The sequence below is a fragment of the Acanthochromis polyacanthus genome, chromosome 23, assembly GCF_021347895.1.
Source record: "Acanthochromis polyacanthus isolate Apoly-LR-REF ecotype Palm Island chromosome 23, KAUST_Apoly_ChrSc, whole genome shotgun sequence".
Classification (NCBI taxonomy): Eukaryota; Metazoa; Chordata; class Actinopteri; family Pomacentridae; genus Acanthochromis; species Acanthochromis polyacanthus.
In genome coordinates, this window is record NC_067135.1 from 4,314,431 (window position 1) to 4,339,959 (window position 25,529).

At 43.7% G+C, this 25,529-nt stretch overlaps 1 protein-coding gene and 1 long non-coding RNA gene across 2 annotated transcripts in view; one reads left to right on the top strand and one right to left on the bottom strand.

Moving 5' to 3' along the window:
* Nucleotides 1-25,529, bottom strand: part of nrxn2b (neurexin 2b) — a 704,661-nt gene that overhangs the window by 4,877 nt on the left and 674,255 nt on the right. The window contains 2 exon segments of the mRNA XM_051943965.1: nucleotides 7,907-7,985; nucleotides 13,642-13,964. Coding sequence (XP_051799925.1) covers nucleotides 7,907-7,985; nucleotides 13,642-13,964 — 402 coding nt within the window.
* LOC127532380 (uncharacterized) overlaps nucleotides 5,201-25,529 on the top strand; it is a 28,849-nt gene continuing 8,520 nt past the window's right edge. Inside the window, exon 1 of the long non-coding RNA XR_007939763.1 lies at nucleotides 5,201-5,419. This is a non-coding gene — a long non-coding RNA (uncharacterized LOC127532380). The remainder of the gene's footprint in view (nucleotides 5,420-25,529) is intronic.

Here is a 25,529-nt window from a genome sequence, read left to right on the forward strand (position 1 = left end):
AGAGGCTAGTTTCCATGGAAATGCTGAAGTTATTTCTCTCCGTTATAGTTTCTTTCTTTCTGTGTTTGAGGGATGTGTTTCACCTTGAAGGGCTAGAGGACAGCAGAGCATGGTGGCACATTCGAGGAACAAAGAAGAGCCACGCCAAGTAGGATTTACAAAGAAGGGCGTCGGAGAGACGAAAAAAAATCTTTGGCTTTGTGAAATAACTTGTCAAAGTCACAGAAGAAGTGACAAAAAAAAAATCGGGGACCTCGGATAGCGACTGGGGGTGACAAGATGTTAGTTTCACTATCTTTACTCTGCCATATGTCGACGTGGCAGAGATGCTGCAAGTGCAATTTCAAGCTTTACACCGCCGCTCTGCATGCGCCCACCCATTACCGAGGAGTTACCTCCGCTCACGGTGTGCCCTACTTACAGTACATGCGGCTGACATTGCAAATAGATGTCCTTGTTACGGTGAACACTTAATGTAATCCTCTCTGAATCAGGAACGCTGTGTTTCTCTGCTACCTTATATGAACCCACAATGGAGTGCTTAAAGGGATTATTTAGGTATTTAGGAGGCAAATACAGACATAATACGTAAACGTCTTTTAAAGTAAGGAATTGTTCCAATAAGTCACACACATCACTCTGCTGTGCTCTCAGTGCAACCAAAGCCTGAGGGCCTTATGGCATCATCCCATATGACTGGCAGGCGGTGGCTACTAGGAAAATAATGAATCTCAGCCCTCACACACAGAAGCGAGCACCGTCTTGGCACTCTAGGCAGTTATCAAGTGAACCATCTTTTCATTTCCTGTTGTGTGACCCAAGCCTACGACTGCACCAATAGTTTAAACCAATCAACAACTTCAATTGGCTCTCCTCTTTCCCCACCGCTGCAACCTTTTGTTCCCATATGCAGCTCTGATTTGTCAGCTCACACCTAGAGGCAAGGCTCTGGAAGTTGACTCGAGTTTTGAGGAGGGGGGGGATGCGCTATGATTTTCCCCACGTGTGCTGAAAGCTGCCAAGAAGCATGTAGAAGCAAAGGAAAGATAATTTTTTTGATTAACACGATGCAGCCTGTGGTATCGTCCTTATATTTTACATCAAAGCCATCAAACTTCAGCTGCCCTGACTGAGACCAGCTCTGATGCAAATGGAGCTGAAAAGTACATGTAGCATGACTCTGGTGCGCGGGCGTCGCTTTCGTTAACTTCGTAACGCCGTCGTTTACGCGTTAAAGCGAGGGAGACTCAAAGAAACTCGGCCTGATTGATTGAGTTTGACTTCATTGATTTGAACAGCTGAGGAAGCGGAGCCACGTTCAGTCCACATGATGAAACTTCTTTATCTTTACCCACATGCCACGCCACCGTGCTGCCAGCATGAGTCATCCCCTCTATTTACTCCAATCGAGAACAGGGCAGATGGATACTGATGCATCTATGTCGGTCCCCTGACAAACATCGTTATTCTGCCGATCACGTCGCCCCGCTCGCATCCATTTGAAATATTTAGAGCAAAAAAGGTTGTTTGGAGTTTGAGCATTCTGTAATTCAGCTTTGATTAGGCTGCAGATGGTGAATCCGACCGTGTGTCCGAGCATAGTATATTTTCCACTGCTTGCTTTTGAATCATCCCACAATAGCTACAATTACGGCCACATAATCTGTGAGAACAAACCCGCTTCTTCATACATGGGGTTCCATTAATGTAGCATTTGCTGCCGACGCTCTCAAGCAAAGTGATTTATTTTGACAAAAAAGGAGATGACGCCCTGCTCACACTGTGTCCAACTGAGTGTCACATGTTGGATGGAGTAGAAGTCACCCCCCCACAGCGCTTTAGCACTTGGATCCTCTCCATCAGCATGGTTGGATTTGTTATTCTGGCAGAGAATCTCTACCTGATGCAGAGATATGAAAATGTCCCACTTCACCACCTCCCTGCTTTTGCATTCGCCACGTTTCTAGCCCACTTTATGTTCTCTATGTCTTTTTTTCTCTTATTACTGTCCTACAATCACATCCATCTTGTGCATTAGTTAACTTATAAGGTCTACATATGTCTGCAACAGACGAGTATAAAGCTAACAGATTCCTGGACAATGCAAACAATGGGAAATTCATTTAAAAAAGAAACTACAAGCTTAGGTAGGTCAGACAATCTGTGAATCAGTGTTTCTCCACCGTGCTTCAGGGGAGAAACTACAATATTTGTTTACAGTTTGAAGCGTGAGCGAAAAGAAAGACTACCTGCTGAGAAAGCAGTGGCACGAAAGAAAAAACGGAAAAAGAAAAACCCATTCTCCATCCACCGCTCTGGGTTAACATCAGACTTTAATTATAATTTCAATAAGATTTTGGATAGTTTGCTGCAGAATTTTTTGGTAATTGACAAAATGCGCCATTGACCAGTAATGAAATAAAACGGTTTCGAGGCATGTGAATAATGTTGAGTAATGCATCCTTCAGTTTTTGATTTGTGTGTTTAACAGCAGACTGAGCTGTCTGAGCACCTCTGCAATGACTGATTATTCTGACTTAACTTTATGAGGACTATTATCTCTGTTTTTGTTCATCCAGTGCATCTCCAGGGACTAAAAACAACACCCTTGAAGCACAATGCTTATAGTAGTAAAGATGCAGATAAAATAAAGTATCAAAGTGTGACATATCTGTAAAAGAAGCAAAAGGATTTGGTGTGAATAAACTGACAAATTATACTACAATTGATGGACAAAACAATAACTTTTCATCACTACCTATGTGTTAGATGTTTAAATATGTATATAGTCAGGAAATATGCAGCACATTTATTGGTTATTGTTTATATTTAAAAATGTTGATTATCTAAGTTTGTTTTTGCTACATAATTTAATTGGCTAAATAGTTAAATCACAGCATTGTTTATATTCATTTTAATTAATTTAAAATTTATGTGAAATATTCCTTTTAAATCATATTTTTGTCTCCTTGTGTTTTGCAAATACAGTATTTTATTTCCTAATTCACAGCATTTATTTAACTAATTTGTTAATTAGTTTTCAGTCCTAGTGGAAATTAGTTTTCATGCAATTACGCAACCAGATCTCGTTATTTATCTTGTGAGACACGAGTAAGTTTGTGTCATCCACAAACATGACTTTATGAAAGTTCTCAGACACATTAACAAAACCATTTATATATATGATAAATAATAAAGGCCTCAGAACAGAGCCCTGGGGAACCCCATGATTATTTTTTCCTGGGATTCGTGGCCATTTATACAAGCATACTGTACTCTGTCCTGTAAGTAGCTTCTGAACCAGCTCAAAGCAGCACCTCTAATTCCATAGTGGTGCAGTTTGCCAAGCAGAATCTCAAAAACAATGGTTTGAAAAGCCTTTGACAGATCGAGGAAAATTCCAATGGTATGTTCAGAATTGTTGATAGCCTCATTATTTTTTTTCAATTAAATCTAAAACTGCCACACAAGTTGCACTGTGTTTCCTGAAGCCATACATCTATTGTGCACTATCCTTTCCCGTACCTTGGACAGCATAGGCTGTATGGAAATTGGCCTGTAGTTGTAGATATAATTTTTGTCCCCAGATTTATAAAAGTGTCTCCAAACTCTCACTTTGTTTCTGGAGAAAACAGTCAGATGAGAAAGAAGTTTCTGAATCAGACCAATCAGACAGAGCAGCAGTGGAGGCTTGGACTTCATGTCAGGGGAACAACGAGGACACGCTCCCCTGAACTGTGAAAGGACGTGGTTCTGTTTACAGATCATCCACTGCCACTGGTTCAAGCCTCAACACTGTCAAACATCAAACCTGTAGAACCCATATGATAAACCCGGGGCTGTTTACTTACGAATGGCTGGCTGTGAGAGATCAATAAAGTATCACACTGACAAATATCTGACACCCAAACCCATCGACCAGGCTCCGAGTCACACTGGGTTGGAAGGGCTCAGCGCTCAGGGTCATCCCTCATCTATCACCCAATCTCGTACTTTCACTCCTTGACCTAAAAAGAGCATTCACAGGTTGTCTCTATAGCGTGCCGTCTGATGAATTATTGAGGAGCTCAAAGCTCTGATCTTGTCAGAGTAAAACCGATATAGCACCTACAACATCCTGGGACTGATAAGTAGCTCGGAGGTAAGCAAAAGAAAAGCAAAGTGAGGTCATGCCGAGGTAGAGAGAAGACAGAAAGTGAAAAGTGGAGATAGAATGATGGAGATTTTAATGATCAGAGCATGTCGGAGGAGAAGTTCTTAGTATTATGTGTTACTGTGAATGCAGCTTCTAGAGATGATGATTTCATAGTTGGAACAAATATCTTCTCAAGTGTCTTCATGTTCACTTAGTCACTCTCTCCTCCAGCTTTGTAATCTGGGCCCACATTTTTTTGGTCTTGTCGCCCTTCTGACGGCGACTCATTACCAACACTGGAGGATCCAAACCAAAGCTCTAATTGGGTGATGTAATTAAGGCTCCCGAACAGTCAAAGTTTAATTAGCCTGGTGGGGAAAGGCAGGAATCGTTCATGGGAATTTCACTCCGCTCGCTCTCTGAATTTTGCATCCTCTCCTTTGCTTCCTCTTCCTTCCCTCTTCCTCCCCCTCGTATCTCCGTTTCTCTCCTCTTCCCCCATTTCGCTGTTCTGCTTTGAGCGCAAGGGAACGTGACACACATCTCAATGAGGGTCAGCCCTTCACAGCGCAGTCCTTCCAGCTCTTTCCCACTTGTCTCTTCTCAGGTCTTTCTCCCTGCACCCTATGTTTTGTCTATTCTGCATCCACTCCGAGCCTGTCAGCAAGCGTGCGACAGAAGCTGCCCCACAATCATTGAGCATTTTCCAGTCGAGGGTTATCATTTGGTATTGGATGACCAGAACACTCCTGGGCCTGATGCGGCTGTAAGAATAACAAGCTGCTTCCCTGGGATGTGTGTGTTGGTACTACAGCTGCAGGTAAACTTAGTCATAGCTCCACTGGTTGGATATAAGGAGTTGCATTGATCCCCATGAATTCACAGCAGCCATATCTGGCAGGGCTTAATGGAAAATCCACAGCTGTGCGCTTAACATTTTTTTTCTTCCATCCTGAAGGCAGTTCAATAGCATCAAGCTGCATTCTCACACGTAATTGAAAACACTAGGAACCGTTCCTATCACGCGGCAGCTACAGGCCTGTGTTTGTGGAGCGGTGATGGAAAAGTGACACGTTTTGTTGGACAATGTTGATTCTTCCCTTCTTGTCCGCAGTTTTCACCGGGGCTTATCCGACCCCGCTGGCTCGCCTCGCTTGGAACCCTCGCGTCGTCTGGAAGGTGTGATACGGAGAACGTGCACGCGCGGGAGCATGTTTGTTGTTCCTCAGGAGAGAGAAAACTTTACACCCACAGAGTGAGAGAGACAAGTGTCTGTCTGGAAAGGTGAGCATGTCTGCCACTCTGTGTGTTTGTGTGGGCATACGAAAAAGAGAGAGAGAGAGGGAGAGGGAGAGATGCATTTCCTCATGGGAGATTAAGCCTGGGCATAGCATCCACCGAAAAACTCTCATTTCTCCTTTTCGATAAGAGGGGAATTGAGTCTCTATTTCGGTCCCAACCACCTACAGAGAGAACCACAGGAGGATGCTACACTCGAGTTTCTCTACACAGGTTCAGATCAGTTTCTCCTCACAAACATCCTGATATATGCTGTAATCTCCTGCCATATTCAGTCCAACATATTCACCCCACTAATCCCCATTCCTTTGAACAGTCTTAATGAATGTATTCTAGGAAAACAACACAATTATGCGGCCAAGAGAATTCATGATATTAGATCTAGACCCTCCAGAAAAACGCGATTATGCGATCGCATGAATTCCCGCATTAATCACCAAAATGCCGCTGATTATGCGGGGGTCAGTTATTTCCCAAAAGGCCGCATAATCCCTGCAAAACAGCGCATAATTCCCGCAAGAATCTCACATTTCCACGAAAAAAAAATAGAAATATGCGGGTCCCGCTTGATTTCACAATTTCCGCATAAAATGAGAAAACTATAACCGATATAAATGGAGTTGTGAGTTTTTATGTGATGCCCGGCCTGACGTCATCAGTTCGCGCATTCACACACACACTAGAAGCACGAGCTGATGTGGAGCACGGTGCCAGTGTTGCCAACTTAGCGACTTTCTCGCTAAATCTAGCAACTTTCCAAAGCGTCCTAGCGACTTTTTTTGTCAAAAGCGACTAGCCACAAATCTAACGACTTTTTCTGCCGTTTTGGAGACTGACAGGAAAACTCGGATCATTCTGCAGTTACTGTCCTCAACAAGCAGCAGGTGCTGCTGTGAGCTTCTCCCCGTCCCAAAGCACAGGCTGTCAGTCCAGTAACCCCGCAGCAGTCCCAGTGTCTGATTAGAGGACACATCCCTCCGCGTCCAGACGGCAGGTGAATCGCGCATATTTTTGCATATTTCACAACTATTAGCATACTTTGCAAGTTTACGCAATTTCCCCACATAAAATGGCATAAAAACCCCGCATATTCATTTGCATAATCAAGGATTTTAGCCCGCATAATCAAGGATTTTTGTCCACGTTTTTCTGGAGGGTCTATAGATCGATAGATGCTATCAATCAAATTAATCTTTTAGTATTTTTTTGCAAATAAATAACACTAAAAATTTGAGAGTTATGTTGTTGAGTCTTAACCAAATAGGTCTGTTTATTTTTGTTCCCAACATTCATCAGGCTCGTGTATATTGTTTAGCATAAGCTTCATTCTGCAGTTTTGCTCCGAATAGCAACGAGTGTGTCATTTCCTCAATGAAGTCTATATACGTTGACATTTTTCAATGTCCTCCTCAATATCTGAGCTGTCATAGAAACTCTGAAGCATGACACAACAAGCTGCGGCTCTACAGACCTACAACAACAACCCGGTTGAGTGTATTGAAAATTTTTCTGCTGAGGTTTCATTGAAATCGTCATCTTGTAATTGTAATTTTCTGGAGTTGTCTGGAAGTTAACGTGCCTGATCAAAAAGCGCTTGTAGTAGCTAGCAGAGGAGGTCTATGCAAATCAAACCATGTATTTATAAACTTAATTTGGAGTAATTACCAAGGGGCTTGTGCTTTATTAACAGTTACTTCTCTTTCAGTTCCTAGACATTCTCACCCTAACAGCTTGTATGCTGGCGCTATTTCGACGATAGGTTCCCTCCCGCCCACACCAGAGTTAAAGCCGTAAACCCATTTACCAATAAAAATCTTGTCAGTCAGGATCTTTCAGGATAAAATGTCATTAAATGTGGATTTGCATATCTCTTAGATTCTTAGGAGCCTTTGCCATAGTGGTAGGAGTAATTTAAATCACACTGCTGCTCTGTGTGAACATGGTTCTTGGCAGTTTTCAAGTAGGGCCAGCTTAATAGAGCTAGAAAGCACGGCGGCAGCGAGTAAAACACATGGCCTTTAGCTTCCACCTCCTGTCATGGTGTCAGAACATTGCTTGACCCGCTGTTCGCACTAACGGCGCCGCAGCCACCAAGCCTGCCAGACTGCAGCTGTGTGCCGCACAGAACAAGCTGCGCTTCCACGTTGAAACTGTCTCGCCTTGTTAAAGCTTCGGCAGAAGATTGGTGCAACAGCTGGGTAAATGCCAGGTATTACCTCTTGGCTGAGCAACTGATGGACCACAATGCTTCTGACTGCCTGCTGCTTTGAAAACCAATAAGAAAAGGGCTTGGAGGGTGTGCATCTGGCCAATCAGAGCTGCATAGTGGGGGCTGTGCAGTCACAAAGCGTCATTTAGAAGTGGAATAAGGGTCACAGCGACAGTCTACATAAGTCTTTTTTTGTTTGTTTAAGGCTGCACTTTGCTTCTGGATAAAATACAATGAAGACAGAACTCCCTGAGTTGACTCACCATTTCCAGGCTCACACTCCTCCAAATCTTCGTCATCGCTAGGACATTCAGCTGATGCTACCAAGAGGTCATCTGCATTCTGGAAGAACAGAGGGAGGAGAGGAGATAGAGTCAGGACAAATTGTATTTGTGTAGAGGATACAGAGAACATCGAAGAGGATTAAGACTTTCCGGCGGTCACAGTGAAGGTCTTTGGCTCCACTGATACCTACTTTGACAGAAGCTAATGCAGCCACGAAGTTTGAAAAGGCTGTAGGTGAATAAGCAAACTTTCTTGTAACTTAGGGTTACCACATGAAGACTTACTGTCGAGTTGTTTGTTAGTAGTGGCAAATGTGCTGAAAATATGGAGGTGGATGTGCTTTATGAGTAGCACCCATGTGTATTTATGTAAGCAGAGATGGGCAGCTTCAGGGAAACCAAATAGAAACTAGCAACACCACCAATCAAAGAGGTGCAGCTCGTCTAAACAGAAGGCAAGCTCTGCTGTGTGGGCAATAGAGTCAGACATTGGAAGCTCTATTGCACAACTGTTATTTACTGTATATATACACCGTATATTATCTCCATCCATATCAGGACTCTTTTTTGACCTGGAGCTTGTAGACATTTGAACTACGTGATAAAGAAAACAGTAGACATGAAGTCTGTAGGGCAGCCTTTAGAAGTACAGCAGGTACAGCAACAGGGGGCCGTGAGATGAAGACAGATTAAATCTGACAAGGTGGTTCCAATTTAGCAGCCAAGGTTCGTCCCCACTACTGCATGACTCATGCAGCTGCATGTCTAGACACCCAAACGCCCCCCCCCCCCCCCCCCCCCTTCTCTGCCTCCGGTTGTTATTCAAGATGGGGTCATCCGATAGAAAATGGAGGGCTTTTATCAGCATAATTGATTCAAGCGCCACACTGCTTCGCAGAGTTTTCTCTCTGTTATTAATCCACGGCCGGGGTGTAATCATTTATTAATTACATTGTGTCAGTTTGAGTGTGTGTTCACATCACCTAGCTCTGTCAAATGGGCCTAATGAACTTGCTTCAGTTTCCCAGCAACATCTCTATCAAACATGCACTTACATTTCTATTTCATTCCTGCAGACAGCTGCTTCACTTTCCCTAACTCAATATAAAGAACAAGTAATGAATCCTTTAAAATGTGCACTTTTTTAAATTTTGCAGCAGAGACATCAATAAATGCACACAGCAGGGTGTGTTTGTGACCGTAAGTGAAAGAATGTTTATATAATCTAAGTCTTACTGACTAAATGTCAAATGGCTGTGCCAGCCAGCAGGAGTTATCACGCTTTTAATTTAGTGCAACATCTGTGACATACTTGTAAACCCCAATTCACAACCTGCCCCCCTCGAACATCCAAAGCAGCCCACAACAGCAGCACTGACTGTAATTTATTAGATGTAAAACTGTCATGAGGCCTCCTAACCTAGTGTACTGATAAATGTTAAAGGAGAACTGAAGGACTCCAGGTTGACCCGACCAGAAGTTTTTTTCCCCCCAACAGTCTCAAAGCAAAATCCACAAGGAGACAACTTCGAATCGTCTCACATCTATGCAGACAAATCAGAGACATCACAAACACATGGGAGTGCTCTTGGTTTTATAAGACAGCAGCAAGGACGTAGCTTGTGATCTTAGTTTTATAACACCTCGATGCCAAATTTGGGTCAGAGCGAGACAAGTGATGACTCCAACTGTTTCATGGAAGCCCACAGTATCAAGGGGTGAAGGGAAGAAGAAAAAATCAGACCCCCACACGTACATCAAAAGGTAGATCTTTTATTCTAAGCATCAAAGCACATTATTCCACTATGATCAAAGCTACAGCGCGGCGGGTAGCTCAGAGCTTTTGGAGAAATTGAAATTTAGGTTTCCACTCGCTTGGTTTCCGCCACCCTGGCCTGTCCCCAGTGTGTCAGTTAGACCTCCATAATTTTAGTTAGTTTGTTTTTATTTCATTCATTGACAAAAGAAAATAATAATCATCAGGTACATTTTTAAATCTTGTGTGTGATTTAGATTCTTTTGATTCCTCGTCTAGATGGTTCCATAAATTGACCCCTTTTACAGAAACAACGTTCCAATAATTTCATCCTAAATCTTGATTTTAAGAAGATCTCTGTTCTTTTTAAGTAGTACAATGCTTTGTTGTCCAATTACTGTTAACTTCACCCAATACTACTACTGTATTGACCTATCTACATACTTACCTACTAGTCAGTCTGTCTATGTTTTTCTATGAAACACAGCACTCCTTAATGCGACTCCATGACTGTGACTGATGTAGGGTCTAGAGATCAATGACTAGTATAAAACTGTAGACTGTAACATTGGGGTATTGGTCTGAGCCGCAGATGCAAATTAAATTTCTTTTCTTCAAAGACATTCCTGAGCAGTCCCTCAGGTTATGCTACACTGACTTTAATATTTCTTTTTGCGGCTTACTGTTCAGTCCTTGGCTATAGAAGATGATACACAGTTCAAAGCAGTGATACAGAAGAACTGAAACGTGGGACTCTTAACGATGATGCAACTGTCTTAAGGGGTGGACATACAGGAACACACTAGCAGCGATGCACTGACCAGAGGCCAGGGAATGTCGGTGAAATTCAGCAACATGTAGGTGAAAGAACCATTTGGGTTTAACTAATCCATACTTTTTTACATTACCAATGGAAACAACAGGGTTCCATTGATTGCCATCACTGAGTTCCCCAAACATTTACTACAAGGACACTGTGTTCACCTAGCATTGCTTATGGAAAAATGAACAGAAACTTCCAGAAATCAGTGTCATCACAGTAATCAGACAGATGGCGGCATCGCATAAAGATTCTACACAGAGCAGCTTTCATTTAAGACCTGTAATTCTGAGCATCTCAGCTGCTAGACTGTAACCACTTCTGAAACCTACAGTGCACATAATAAAACAGAGCGGCACTCACAGGCAATGTCGGTTCCTTGAACGCCACTTATACACTTCTCAATTGTGAGCCATGTACAGTGATTGTCGGTGTTTTTGATTGAGTTTGAGTTCTATATGGGTTTCCACGTCTGTGACACACCACCGCTCAAGCTAAATGCCCATTTTTCATCCAATTTTTTCAAACTGCTTCTGCAAATTTAAAACCAAACAACAACCTTTCCTGAGAGCCACAGGCTTTCTTTTTTCCTGGACAGTCATACATAACCAAAGCCTGAGTGTTTAAAAGAGCTAATATAAAAGATTTCTTACACTGTCTGATGCTTCTCAGCTGTTCTAAAATCAGCGTAATCCTCACCCTTCACGAATTCTTGCTTAATTTTACTTGACTACAACTGTGTCTACAGTTATTCTTTTTGCTCCGTTCACTGAACCATTTCTGTTTTATTCTTTCTTTTTATCAAAGGGGAGCAGATGAGCTTGCCAGGCCTTCAACACCTCCTAGCAAATTAGAACAAATTCCGAAATAACAAACATTCAGTCACGCTGGGACCATCTGTATGAATGATCAGGTGCGTGTTAGCTATACGCCCCAATAATGCTTTTATGTCTTTCCGCGTGCAGGAAAACATTGCCTGTTTGATCATTAAACTACGTGAATGAGCGAGTCATTGGTAATATGTGTTCATTCTCAGGCACATATTCTTAATGCTATTTCAGGCTATTGTGACAATACACTGTGTTCAGCTAGGTCCATAATAATAATAAAAAAAGGAGCTGGTAAAATGTGTGTACACTATCTAAAAAATAGATTCTTAGCAATAAAAAACACTCTAAAGGTGGAGCCGTGCTTTTTTATGACCAAACATAAACATCAGTCAGCAAACGCAATACACATTAAGGCTTGTAACAACAGAGAGTCAGACAACACTCAGAGTCCTTTGCTATCCTAAAATGGTTCCAGATAATTTATCAAACGCAGCTGTCTGTGAATGCCAATTTCACATCACACGCCACTGCAATAAAAGCTTGTTGTACACTGAATGTAAAAGGATGTGATGTTGAAGTGAGTGGATGGCTACATTTGACATCTTATAGTCCGATTCCATTGATCTCATATTTAGAGAGAAGACGTAGAAATGCTAAAAATCACAAGCCGTTCATGTACATGAGCTATGCCAACTGGGCACACTTGAGACTATGTTGTCCATGAAGAAGCTTTGACTGGCCTTTCACTCCAGAACTTCTTATTTGCTTGTAATTACATGGCAGCATCAACCATGACTGAAACCAAATGCTTGAATTGACATTTCTGAACATGTCAGCTGCCAGCTACTTTGCCGAGCCTGTGGAGACTTCATTAAGTGACTTTTATCAATGTGCGAAGATGAGAAAAACAAACAGGAGTTGATGAAAAACATTCTGGTTTTCTTTGAAGTGGGTGTTCCCAATACAAAGTTGCATGAATTGTGCAGCCGCGGTATCAGCAGCCTCACCTTGACTTGACTCTAATTGGCATTGAAAATAAGACAGATAGGAAAGGTTTGAGATGATGATAAAAGGACAAAGACTAAGGTCTAAATATATTCTGCATCTGCTGATCATGGTTATCAGGGACGAGCGCGAGTGGTTCGCTGACTGATCTCAGATATGCTTCTGTGGACATGAGTAGCACTAATGAACACAGCTGAATAAGAGAAATGCGCTGGTAATTGGCACCATGCCTTTGTGTTCTCTGCGACATCACAAAAGTTTGTTGGGCAGTTGAAGTTTAAAGTATGGAAATGACAGCTTTTAAAGACGAGAGCTTTCAAGTAGTTAAGGTACAAAGTCTGTACAGTAACAGAAATAGCTGCCATAATGTACATCTGGCATTAGAATGGAAAAGAAGCCGCGGTGCTTCCAGTGATGGCCTGAATCACACTTACTTTAAAATGCTTTGGAGCAAAGCCGTTTTTGCTCAGCATACAGCTCGTTGCTAATGATATTGGGCGTGAACTGGAGCGTTTTCGCCACTGGAACAAATGCATCCTGTTATTCGGGTTTTTATAAGAGTAGTGGGCCTCGATGACACGCCTCCTCCATCTTCATGCATGTGGGCAACAGCGCTTCCCTGCTGTTTGCTAATTGTTGCGTTCCATGCTGGCAATATGCGCCTTTAGCATACGGGGGTAATCATCAGACCATAAATCACTGCCTCTCACATGCGTGTTGAGGCAGAGTAAGTTTGTTGCACCCTCAGCTGTCGGGTTGTTTGCGCCCTAGGACTTCCTCCTCATGATGTTCCTTTGTTGATCTGTCTGGATATGCTGTTATTTCCAGCATCCTAGTCAGCTGTATCTTCTTCGAGGAAATCAAAATTGCAGTGTCGATCGGTCTAATAGGACCGACCACACAGAGCTGTTCTGCGACTCCCTCTCAGACTGAGGGCTGTTTGAACGTCTGAATGTGGCTGACGGCTAACAAGAGGAGGCTCACACACCACGCGTCGCTAAGGATGTGACTGTTTGACCTTGCAGCTGATGTATGATTTCTTTTGAAATGCACATCTACTCGTCCAAGGAGGGCCATCTGGTTACTTGCCCATGCTGTTTAATCTTTCAAATATTGTTCTCAGCACTTTGAGGAACTTCAGAAAGCCAATTAAAAGTCACTGGCAATGTTCCATGACAACGCACAGAACCAGAATACCTCCCCGGCTCAGTGACTCACCCCACCGGGATTCAATCTTTTAGCTACGCCTCGTTCTCTCAGCTTCTCACCGTGAATCCTGGATCTCAAGCTCATCATTGCTCACCTGTGTGACACTGTCCCTCATGGTGGGCGAGCGCTGTTTGCGGGTGGTGGTTGTGGCCATGGTGGTGGTTGTCTCCATGATCGTGGTGGACATATCAGCCAGCGGGGTGGTGGAGGTGGTGTCGGTGGTCAGCACCGAGGGCACGTCACCCACCAGCCTCAGGTTACCCTGGGTCTGGACATTGGGGTCGCCTTCAGCTGCCAGTTTCAGCACCTGCAGGCCATTGTAGTACAGGCCTGAGATCTGGCCCTGGAAGTGGCGCCCCTTCTCTCCACCACCGATTTTGATGAACGCCTGGCTGTTGAAGATTGTCAACTGGCGACCTGGTGTACGAAAGATGAGGAGAGAGGCGAAGTGGAAGTAGGAGAAAAGAAGGAAAAAGAGAGAAAAGGCAAAGAATACAAATCAACTCATGGTCTCTGGGTGAGCTCGAGCATGAAACATAGAATAATACACAGACTCAGTGTGAAGAAGGGGAGATAGAGGGACTATTTCAATCATATGGGATTTCCTGGGTAACACTTTAGGGAGATTGGACCCTGGCTTGCTGCAGTTGCCGCCATTATATAGCTGATCACGTGCCACATTCCCAGAAAAGCAGCATGAATCTGGCAGTCAAATAAATTGCAGGGGCAGTTGCGGATTGACCCTGAGACTGAAGGTTCACAGCAAAATGCATCTCATTTGCCCCGAGATGGAATATATTAGAACAATGCTGGGTCTGTGTCATTGACCTCCAATGCACCTGAGCTGCACGAAGATAAAGTACCTCTGCCAGCAAAAAAAAACCCAACAAAAAAACGTCGCCCCGCTCTGCTATCCAAAGGAGGAAAATGAGATCCTCATTGGAAAGAAATGTTTAATTCATCAGGGGCTGTTCCTCTCTGTGGTCATTACCATTCATCTGGATGGATAGATGGATGAAGGGAGGACAGGGTCGACCATTTAACCAGGGTCCAATACTAATGTGTTACCAGGACTTGTGGTGAAGGGGTGGAGAGGGGTGGGCTGACAGGTGTAGTTTTTCTCCCTGTATTTTCTTCAGCTGATGTCAGTTCAGGTTTTATTTATACGTGTTAAGTTTTTTCCCAATCCCAGATTTGCATTCCCATCTCCTTGGGGACATCCCATCACACCGCACAAACTTTGACCTGCATTATGAGTCACGTGGAAGAAGGAAGAGGGCTGAGGGCCACTGTGGGAAGGATGTGGGTTAAAAACAGACCTTATGAGGTAATTACTCAGAGGAGAAGAATGGGAGAAGGCAAAGAGCTTTTTTATGGATTAATCAATCCCTGTAAGGAAAGAGGGAGTGTGTTTGTTTGTGAAAGAGATACTACACTAATGTGTGCATTTGAGAGTGAAGTATCGACTCTCAAGAGATGGCGGGATATGAACCTCTGAAATGAGAGCCTGGTGGTCTGGAGGGAATGTGTGTTTCTGAATGTGTGTTTGCATGTATGCATATTTATTACATCTCGCACAGGTATGAGCGATTATTCCTCAGTGCTCGTATTTGCAGCTCATGCATGTGCGTTCGGTTTCCCATGTTAAATGGTGACAAATGAATCCTCTGACTAACTTTTAGATGTTGCCTTTGTTTCTTCTGTGAGATTGCGAGCCTTCTGCTCACCAGCATGGAGACACTGGGGACAGGCCCGGGTCCCATTTGTTTTCAATTAAGAGAAGTGAGAGGGTACTTCATCACTGTAATTATGATTTACACTCCATCTATATGGCTGCACTTGTTGTAACATATGTGTAGCACTCAGGTGGGCGGGGCTATGAGACAAAAATTGTCCATGAATGCACATTTGTGTGATGGTGTATGGGTGCAAATCCACATGTTCACTGTATGTGTGTCTGGAAGTTTTCTACAGAAGTGCTAGGGAGATAAATCTATTCCATTGAGATGGGCCATTACACGTGTCATCCCATTATCAGATCATTAGGCCCGACGGGGATGCACAAGGGACTCTGCTCCCGTCCCTTAACTCTATAATGATGAGACTTAATGTCTGGCATATGCACTGTTGACATAATGACTGAGTCTCACTCTATTATCTCATCACTTAGCATGTTTGGTGTGGAAGAGATGCTGCCGTAAACAGAAGGAACAGAAAAGGACAGACTGACTGTCAAACTGTGAACATCAGCTGGGGAAATACGGGAGAACAACCATGCTTGTGTGAACACAGAGGTTAACTTCAAACATGAATTTTGAGAACAAAGGCACTCGGAAATGCACAGAAACAATCTCAGTCCACCTCATGCCCATCCCCCCTCTCACACACATATAAGTCAGCCCAGAGGGTCTCCGGTTTCGAGCAGCCCCGACTCCCCACTGAAAGGGTCAGAGTGCGGGGAAGTAGAGGACACACATTACCGTCTATATTCCTGAACGCCGTCGGTCCTCTTGGTTTAGCAAACAGCTCAAGTTCCTACACAAGCACCCAACTCTCCCCTGTGTGTGAGCAGCAACTCCATGTCAGAAGATGATTTCTTCAGACAGGACAGTTTACTCTGGAGGAGTTAAGTGTATTGGTGTTAGAGTTACACTCTGAGCTAGTGACACAGTCCTAAGTAAGCCATATTGACAAGCAGCTTATGGTTGTGATGAAGAGTGGGGGGGATTAGTAATACCTCCAAAAGTCAGTGCACATGCATCTGCATATCGTGACATATTTCTTAAAGTGTCCAAGCATCCATTGGGTGACCTATTTAATGCCTTTTTGTTTGCGGAAAAAAAAAAGATGAGCCTTGAGCGTAGGAGAGCACTGTGGCAGCCATTTATGTGTTCATCCCATCTGTGAGAGAGAGTAAAAAGAAGAAAGGTGCCCTCTAGACTAGATGAAGGGAAATCAGTGTTTGTTTTTGTAGCTGTCTGGTCAGGATGAGACTCTAACAGGGCCTGATGAAGTTATTGTTTCAGGGTCTGCCGGGTCAAATCAAAAGTGACACGCGGTTTTAGAGCCAATTTTGGCGGCGGGCATGAGAGGGGTGGGTTGCAGGGGTGGAGGGATGGAAAAAGAAGCCTCGGCATGACAAGCAATCACAGCGCTTAATATGACAGAGCTGGATGCGGCGCTGCTGCAGAGGAGAGGGTGTGCGAGCGTGTATATAATGACTTCTGAAATATGTCAGTGAAATGACCTTTATGTGTGTGATAGTTGGCCTTTTCAAGCTGTGTGTATTTGCACAACATTTATTTACATACGCCTCCTCCCCCTCTGTGTGTGGCTGCAGAGCACGTGGAGTTTGCACATTGATGAGGGTCTGCCGGACCAATTCAGTGGGATCGGGTGCTGCTGCTGCCTCTCTCTCCCCAGGGCTCTTAAGGTGATAGGAATTTAATGGGCGGAGGCTTAGGAATGGGAGCGGCCGGGCGGGGGTTGAGGGTGTTGATGGGGCTGGATGGGTGGGTGGGGGGGTGGGGTGGCAGACTGCCAGTCCCTCATTATAACAGGCATTCGCAGCCATACACAAAGCCTTAATTAACTGCAGTGCAGAGACCAGAATAGTCAGGCTTCTGCAATGAGCCACTGCAGATGCAGAGCTGCGACTGAAGACGGGTGCATCTATCTTTCTATTTGTTTATTCACCCATCTATCCTTCTGTCTGTCTGTCTCTCTGTCTCAAACAGGATTTTCAGGTGTTACTGTATGAGACAGATGAGCAAGAATATTGAAAGACCTGCATCAGTTGCTCTGCGAATCCTGACAGGACTAAGAGTTCTACTATGAAGCTGTATTTAGACACAGTGGTGCTTTGAGTTGATGCCTACATGCTCAGAATAACAGTGCCAATGTGCTGAAGTTAGCAGTAAAAATATTTATTAAGTTCGCCATCTTAGTTCGGTGTTTTGGCATGTTAACCATTGCTAATTAGCATTTAGTTAAAGGAGAGAGACAAACCAGAGTTTTTCTGACTGTATGAGGTTTCTGCATGAAAATCTTCCAATAATAATTGCGGATATATTTTAATCTAGGCTAAAAAGATGCACCAATCAACACTTCCATCTAAAAAGCAACGCTGCCAGCATCCCTGAAAACACAGGTTACTATAAAGGTATTATCTGTCAGCTTTAATCAGCTGTGGACATCCAGCTTCATAGTCAGTTTTTCAACAAATAGAGCAGAAAAGTGCTGCTTTTGCTGTTTATAGCCTGAGATCTGCAGATACCTGCTCACATTAGCTGCCAGGCTACGGAGAGTTCAGACCAGTGCAGTCATCAGCCAGTCTGTTTTTAGTCCAGCCGTCCTCTAGATGTGACCTTTTACATGATGGAACCATAAAAATCCAGTAATTTGCGGCTGGTGCGTGCATTCTGATGATCTGCTTATTGATCTGTGCGTGGTAAGTTTCTGTTCTTGTTTTTGCTCCCATCTCCACTGTTAGCCCCTATTTAAATCCACGGAGTATTAAATCCATAGGGGGGTATAGAATATACAGACTTACTCCTGGTGACCCTCAATTTTGTCACAACAAAGTGGAGTAAAAATAGCTCTAGGAAAAGAAGGGATATGCATAGAATGTGGTGGAGCAGTCAAATACATATATTACACTTACACACCAATCTCAAGGCTAAGTTACCTATAAAGATTGGTGAGGACGCCATCTCTTTTCCTGCTCATTTTTTAAGGTTTTCGTGACTGGAAATGATGCCTCAGGGGCGCCGCAGCCTGGAAAATCTTCCCTCCTGTTCTGTAACCTGGCTAGCTTGCTGGCAAGAAGCCAATATGCTCTTTGCTGCTTAAACAGGGCATCTGGGTAAAAGAAGGCGGGCACAAGTATTTCTAAAGGCATTATTATCCGGCTTAACAGCAGCCTTTTTGCTCGGATCACCCGGGGGGGGGGGGGGGGGCTTCGTTTCTGATAGCATAGCAGGCACCACGGAGGAATGAGAAGCACTCCGACTTCGATTTCCTCTTCGAATCGTTGTGGTAATGACCCCTGCATGTCACAGCATCTTGTGCAGCTGGGGGAGAGCGGTTAGTTTTACATTATGCACAGTGGAATGCAGTGCCCCCTCCTCCCTAGCTGGCAGGTAATCAATATGGAGGAAGATGTGGACTCCTTCCTGCTGTACATCTCACACCGGCCTGTCCTTTTCTCATGGGACTCTCCAAAGAAAGGAGGTGCACGTTAATATTAAAGCTTAAAGTATATCATCACCATTACAAGACAAGCAACATGTGATTTTCCACCGGTGGCCACGGGGCAGTTCCTGAGCCACCTGTCCCATGCTTGAGAAAGAGAGACGATAAAGGGAGAGGAATTCGGGCTGGGACGGAGAGAATGGGGACATGAGAGATGACAAGAATGAGGGAGGATGACAGACGAGGAGGACGGAGAAAGAGCGAGCGTGCACGAGGATAGAATGTCAAAGAGACAGAGCGAGGGCACGGAGGGAGGGAGGGAAGGGATGACAGGCTTGATAAAAAGAACAAGAGGAATGATGCAGTTAAAGAAGGTGGCAGAGGAAGAGAAAGACTTACAGTAATACACCGGAGTGAGATGGTAAAAAAAAAGAAAAGCAGCAGAGGGAAGAGATAGAGGACGGGAGACTAAAAGCCAAAGAAAGCAAAAAAGTGCACTGAACTGCCTCCCATGTAGAGAATATTAAATGCCTGGTGAGTCACCTCTAGCTTCCCACCCTCACTTTTAAGTGCAGTCAGCTAATCATATGGTTAGCTCTGTGAAAACGGTGGGGTTCTATGATGAGCACTTTGCTTAGTATCAGGCCATAGCGTCACTGCATCCCTGTCCTTTGGCCAGAAAGATGCTCATAAAGAGGCAGGAACATGCTTAGTGTTGATTTTAGCATCTAAATTAGATGTAGTTTTAGTGTTTTGATTGAAGTTTGTATTAGTTTTATACCTTTTTTTATTAGTTTAAGTCCAGTTTTGGCCAACACAAACTAAAAACATGTTATTCTAGTTTTCCTCAGTGACATTTTACTATCATTTTTGTTAAACATTTGCATTATTCTTGACTATGGTGAAAGACGTTGGGCTTGAAAGAAATTTAAATACAGATGGATTGAGACTTTGAGACCAGACCTTTTGGATTCATAAAATTGCATTTTTGTATTGAAAACATATGATCTTTCACTGCTCCTTCAAATCTGACAGATCAAGACTACTTTTTCCAAGTTAAAACTTATAGCTGAGGTAAAGTCTTATTTCTGTCACAAAGACTCATCAGTGCTTGATGATCGCACATCACCATTACATCCTCCTTCCACATTGATATGAGGGGTTTTTCGTTTGTCTTTGGGTTGTTAAATAGACTTGTTCTAGAAATATTTAGCAGAACTCTTCAATCTTCGTACCTCCGTTAGGATGCTGATGTTAGTCTAGATCGTGAATTTGACTTATTGTTTATGGAATAACACTTTGTAGGACTGGTCTGGAATGGCTTTAAGGATAATCCAGCATCTTCTACTAGAACTACCAGACAGGTTGTGAACAAACTTCAAAGTTAGAACATATTTAGAAGAGAAAGTCGAGGTGAATGATCCTAGATAGTCAATTTTGCACTGTTTTTGCAAATGAATGCAAAAGTTGGCGCTATCATTCCTCTCAGGATATGAGTGGATTGTTTCTCAGAGCATCATGGGACAGCATCTGACAGAACTGATCAGTCATGTGAGTAGTGTGTGTGATTTAATTTTTGCCTTTAAGATGGGTGAACACTGTGATAGGTTTTAATTACCTCCACTTCAGGTGGGCTCACTTTTGGTGTCGCTTCCAAATTAAGTTCTGGCTCGACGTTTGACTCGTTTACAACCTGATCTGGTGCCTGCTTGTGTTGCTCTACTGGACTTCATCATAGATGTTGCTGTGCTCCCACATCACAGCGTTGGCTTTACTGTAACGAGTGTAATGTTGCCATGACACACTGAAGTGATAGCCAATGTTTTTTTCCCTTATTTTTGGGTTGCCTGCTTTTCCTTTGCTCATTTATTAGTGACTAAAACTGCCATTGGAAATAATAATCTGCCACAGATGATGTAAAAGACATCACTCCTGTGTGAGGATTTTACAAATGTAACGCAATACCTGACTGCACATTTAAAGGCTTTTATCAGTTGGGTACAGGTTGCATCACTCCTGTCTGATGTCAGTTATAAAAGAGAGAGGAGGGTTGTGTTTAGATTACTTGTTCGACCAACTCCCTGCCGCACTAACAGGAGTAATAGAAAATTTCTCACTGCAGCTATGCATTAATGCACCATCCTCCTTGACTTTTTTCCTTACTAAACAGAGAGAAATGGCTTGTCTCAGATGAGCTGTGGTCGGTAATTACTAGCTGAGCAGAGCCAAACTAGGGAGTGGGCTGGGCTTGGGCCACGCTTGGCTTGCTAATGCAAAGATTGCTTGTCAGAGGCTGCAAAGTAGCGGCTGTATGTCTGCTACAATCTCCAGAATTGTAGGGGAAGGGGAGGGGATGGCAGGAGATGGAGGTTTGCAGGGTGGGTAAAGGATGATCTAAGTGTACATGAGGAGATGTGAAAGGACTGCAGCCAGAGAGAGCGGTATCAGTCTCCCACCGCCGTCGTCATTACGCTTCTCTCATCCGCCTTCCACTTTTGTTATCTCACAGAGAGGAGGGATGCCATGCAGTCGGAAGAAGCTTCTATCTGAAATGTTTTCTCTTCAGCTGGGTTGCAGGGTGGGAGGCATGGCCCAGAATTCACCTCTGTCAATACACTGCTTTTGTGGCGTGCAGAACGGAAAGCTGGACCGCTTGCACGCCAAGTCTTTATGGGTTTGTGTTCACAAATCCTTCACACGCCTGCAGAATTTCTAGTATCTGTATCAACAAACAAGAACTCCCCCTACTTCCATTTCCTTTCTCTTAAGAAAAACATAAAAGAAGAAGGAGGGAGAAAGTCAAAGAAGACTGGAGCACAATGGGGGTGGGGTGGGATGCTGACAAAGTCGATTATGAAGTGTTCCCAAGTTATCTCCTCGGCACAAGACTCTCTTTGGTAATTAAGAGCGTTTTGCTTTTTTACTCCTCAGAAGTTGGGCTGGTTCGGGTAGAACACTATGAATTAATTGTGTTTGACAATGGAGATGAGGGGCCAAATGCGGCATGAAGATAGACTGGAAGCCTTGGGAGGCAATGTGGAGCCCTGAGGTCCTTAAAGGCAGCTGAGGGCGCCGAGATTGTGGCGGCAAATTTGCAGGACTCTGGAGACACTGGCTTGGATTTAATCAGATGTGGCTCGATATCTGATCTTATATCTGCATGTAGATCTTAAACAAGTGATACTGTCGAGGGAGACACAAAGAGAGATAGCACGGTGGTTAGCCAGGGACAATCTTCTTTCCTTTTATTCTCTCCAGCTGTGACTGCGCTGTTTTTAGGCCATTTCATGGTAGGGAACCATGAAATAACAGTAAAGAGTCCCTACTTTCCAGCTACAGAGAAGCTTTCTTGCTGCCACTTCGCCGCTCATGAGCAAGCACGTTAAAATTCATTCGGTGTCCCTCTATTTCTCTCAAATACGACCGTAATAGTGCATAGAGATCAAATGGGAAAACAAGATAGTGACTCAGCGGGAAGCAGAGCTCATCATGGAGCTGCTGAAAGACGCTCGGGCGGATTTGCTCTCTGTTGACTGCAGCCAGATGTGAGAGAATCTCTGAAATGAAGCCGGGATCATGAATAGGAGATCTGGACCAGTGCCTGGCCTGGAGATTTGATTTGGGCTCTGGCCCCACACCAAGCAGGAGAACTTGATTGCTTTCGATTAGGGAGTGGGGAGCTCACGCTAGACCATTAAACACCGAACATTAAACCTGGTTCCCCGGCTTGCTTTTTCAGGCCACAGAGACCTGGTGTCCTAGTATTCCTCCTCTCTTCTCCTCCCTGAACTCATGTAGCTCAACTCAGAGCTTGATCGTCGAAGTGTTGGAGAGTTCTACGGGGACAGACTCCTCGCCAGAAGAAGATGTAAAGCCCAAATTCTTCTGGGAATCCTATTCACTTCCTCGCTCATCTGCTAAAGGGAACACCTATGTGGAATTGATTTTTGCTGCTTATTTGTAGCCTGTTCAGATTATGTTATTATCCCCCGCCTCCACGAAGTGGAAAAGGGGGATATAGGTTTGGCCTCCGTCCGTCCGTCCGTGTGTCCGTCCGTGTGTCCGTCCGTGTGTCCGTCCGTCCGTCCGTCCGTCCGAGATGAAGGGGACAGCTTTTCTCGGAAACTATTACAGCTAGGTTTACGAAATTTAGTGTGTAGCTTCACACCATGGACACCTTGATCAAGTTCGAAAATGACACCTGTGCGATAATATTTAACAGAGTTATGGCCCGTCATCACCATTTTGGATATAGACTCATAGACATCACATGTGGCAGGGGATACTGATGACCATGTCGCCTTGTGATTTTTTTTCTACAGAAAAAAAAAACCCTGCACCGACTTAGCAGAATGTTCACCAGTTTTTTTGTGCGTGGTAAAGGCTGGTGTTGATGATGTGAGGAAAAAAAAGAGGCGAATTTAAGAAGTGTGACTGTAAGGAAAGGCAGATTGAGAGGAGAAAACCTGGGATGACAGATCCCTCACATAGAGAAGAAAAAGGGGGACACATCTGACTAAGTTTTGTGTCTGATAGAGCTGTTGAAAACTTCTGGGACTCGGGATTTTTCCCCTCCATTGGGTCTCTGTAATGGCTGCCGTTTTGGATTTAGTCAGCAGGCGCAGAGTGGCCAGAGATGCTCACTCTGATCTGCCTCACACACAGTAGGGGAGATGGAATAAGGGTTTCAGAATGAGATGTGGTGAGACAGTGCGCCACCACTTCTCCAGGACACTTCTGGCTTCACTGAATTCCATTGTGTCCTGGTGTGACTCAAATTCTGATTTGAGAGGGTGAATGTGAGCGATTAGCACCCTTTTTGTGCTTCTGTCCAACACACACACACAGTCTTGAGATGAATGGCGCTGTTGTAACACCTACACCATTTGAAGGACGTGGAGGTTTTCCACGCTTGGCGAATTTGACATTGACGAAACGATAAAGGTACTGGAAGAGGAGACCCACGGGGCTGATTGTTTTCTGCGCCGCGATCAAGAACTCTGAAGCATGTTGAGAACCCTCTGAGGCATTAATGTAGGAAAATCACCAGAGACCAAAACCCCATATTGGCAACGCAGCCTGGACCATTACAGGATGAATGATCCAGACTGTTTACCACACATGACAGTGTGCAACTCGCATTCAAATACACCATTCACCCCGCACAGCAAATGACATATAGAAGAATACACTGAAATACAATACATCCATTTCCTCAGTGGTGAAAACAATAAATGTTAAAGGGACCTTCATTCATTTCTTTGTCAAAATGATCCACAGCAGGTGTTGAATTTGGGGTTCATTCATTTGCTTGGTTTTAACCCTCTGAGTTTTGCGTTACATAGAGGCGAAGACAATGGAAAGACGTCGTCTCTTGGAGGTTTGTTTCTTTAAGCAGGAGTTAGAATATTGTTAGCTTTTTGTTTAGATTTTTTTTTGGTGGTTGTTGTCGTCGCGAACGATTGCCGCAACCTGTCCAAGTTCTTCCAAATAACTGACATCCGGGTCCAATTAAAAGTTAAATATCATTTATAACAAGGTTATAACTGAGGGGCTCTCTGAATTTGTCACCAGCGGGGCAGAGCTGGAAAATCTGTCCAATCGGTTCAATTGGCATCTGTGGATGATGGGGATTGATGAGAGAAGCCCTCAGCGGTTAGTGTGGGTGGAGTTTGATTTGCTGTTAGGTGGTTAGATTCTGCTTAGAAGTTTCTTAGCTTTAAGTTCTATCCACTTCCTTCTCAAAGCAACAAACAGCTTTAACCCTTTGAGCTCGTAAATGTCCGCTAATCCCCTTCGTTATCTAAGCTAGCGTGCCCTTTGGACAAGCAGCGTCTTCCAGAACCACTTTGCCTCTTCAGTCCATGACGTGTGTCTGACACCTCTTTAATGAATCCAATCGTATTAACAAATAAGCGACCTTGTTCACTTTTGCATTCTGAGTAACGCACCCTGATCAAAGGCTGCGCTTGAGATTTGATTGGTTATTTGTTTATTTCTCCTTGCCTACTTTCTCTCGATGTGCTCATCTAAATGACTGCATGCAGGCTCATTTCAAACTATAGAAGAAAGAGAATAATACATTCAGTTTCAAGCTCATTCTCTTTAGAGTTTCATGGCATGCACAAATCATTTCATAAGTGGGTAAGTCATTTTTTATTGATCCACTTTTTCATTCAACTTTCATCTCCTCAGCCTTTTTAATTCTGATTTGTGTCCTAACTACCCTCAGCAAAAAGTGCATTCCCCGACACACCGGAGGAGAGCACAGAAGTCATTTTATATGAGCTGGAGATGAATGCAAGGATTGTTTTGTTTCCATGAAATAAATATGCAAGCGCTTCATTTATCTTGCTTGTCTGATGCATGAATACTTCATTTTGTTCTCACAGACAAATTTCTATCTTCTGAATTCATCCCTGCATGTGCTATTGTTCACCATACCTTTTCAGAGGAGACCCTGAAGCTAATTGGCTTGAAACGTTTAATTCATGATAATCCCAATACATATCTCATGCAAATAGAAAAGCTAATGCAAATATTGCCGTTAAGTCTCAGAGGTTTTACAGTTCAGTCTCCAGCAGAAATATGCATTTACGTGTAGACTCTCATCCCTGTACTGCTTTTTATTCCACTAATGCTCTTGTTTCCAGCTTCTTCCAGAGAAATGAGGGTCTGCAGTGCTTTTACCAAACAGAAACTACTTTGTGACTCATCCTCATTTAGCTGTCAAATTCATCCTTCTGTCTTTTTATTTTTTATTTTGTTTAAAAGAATCAACCACCTTCA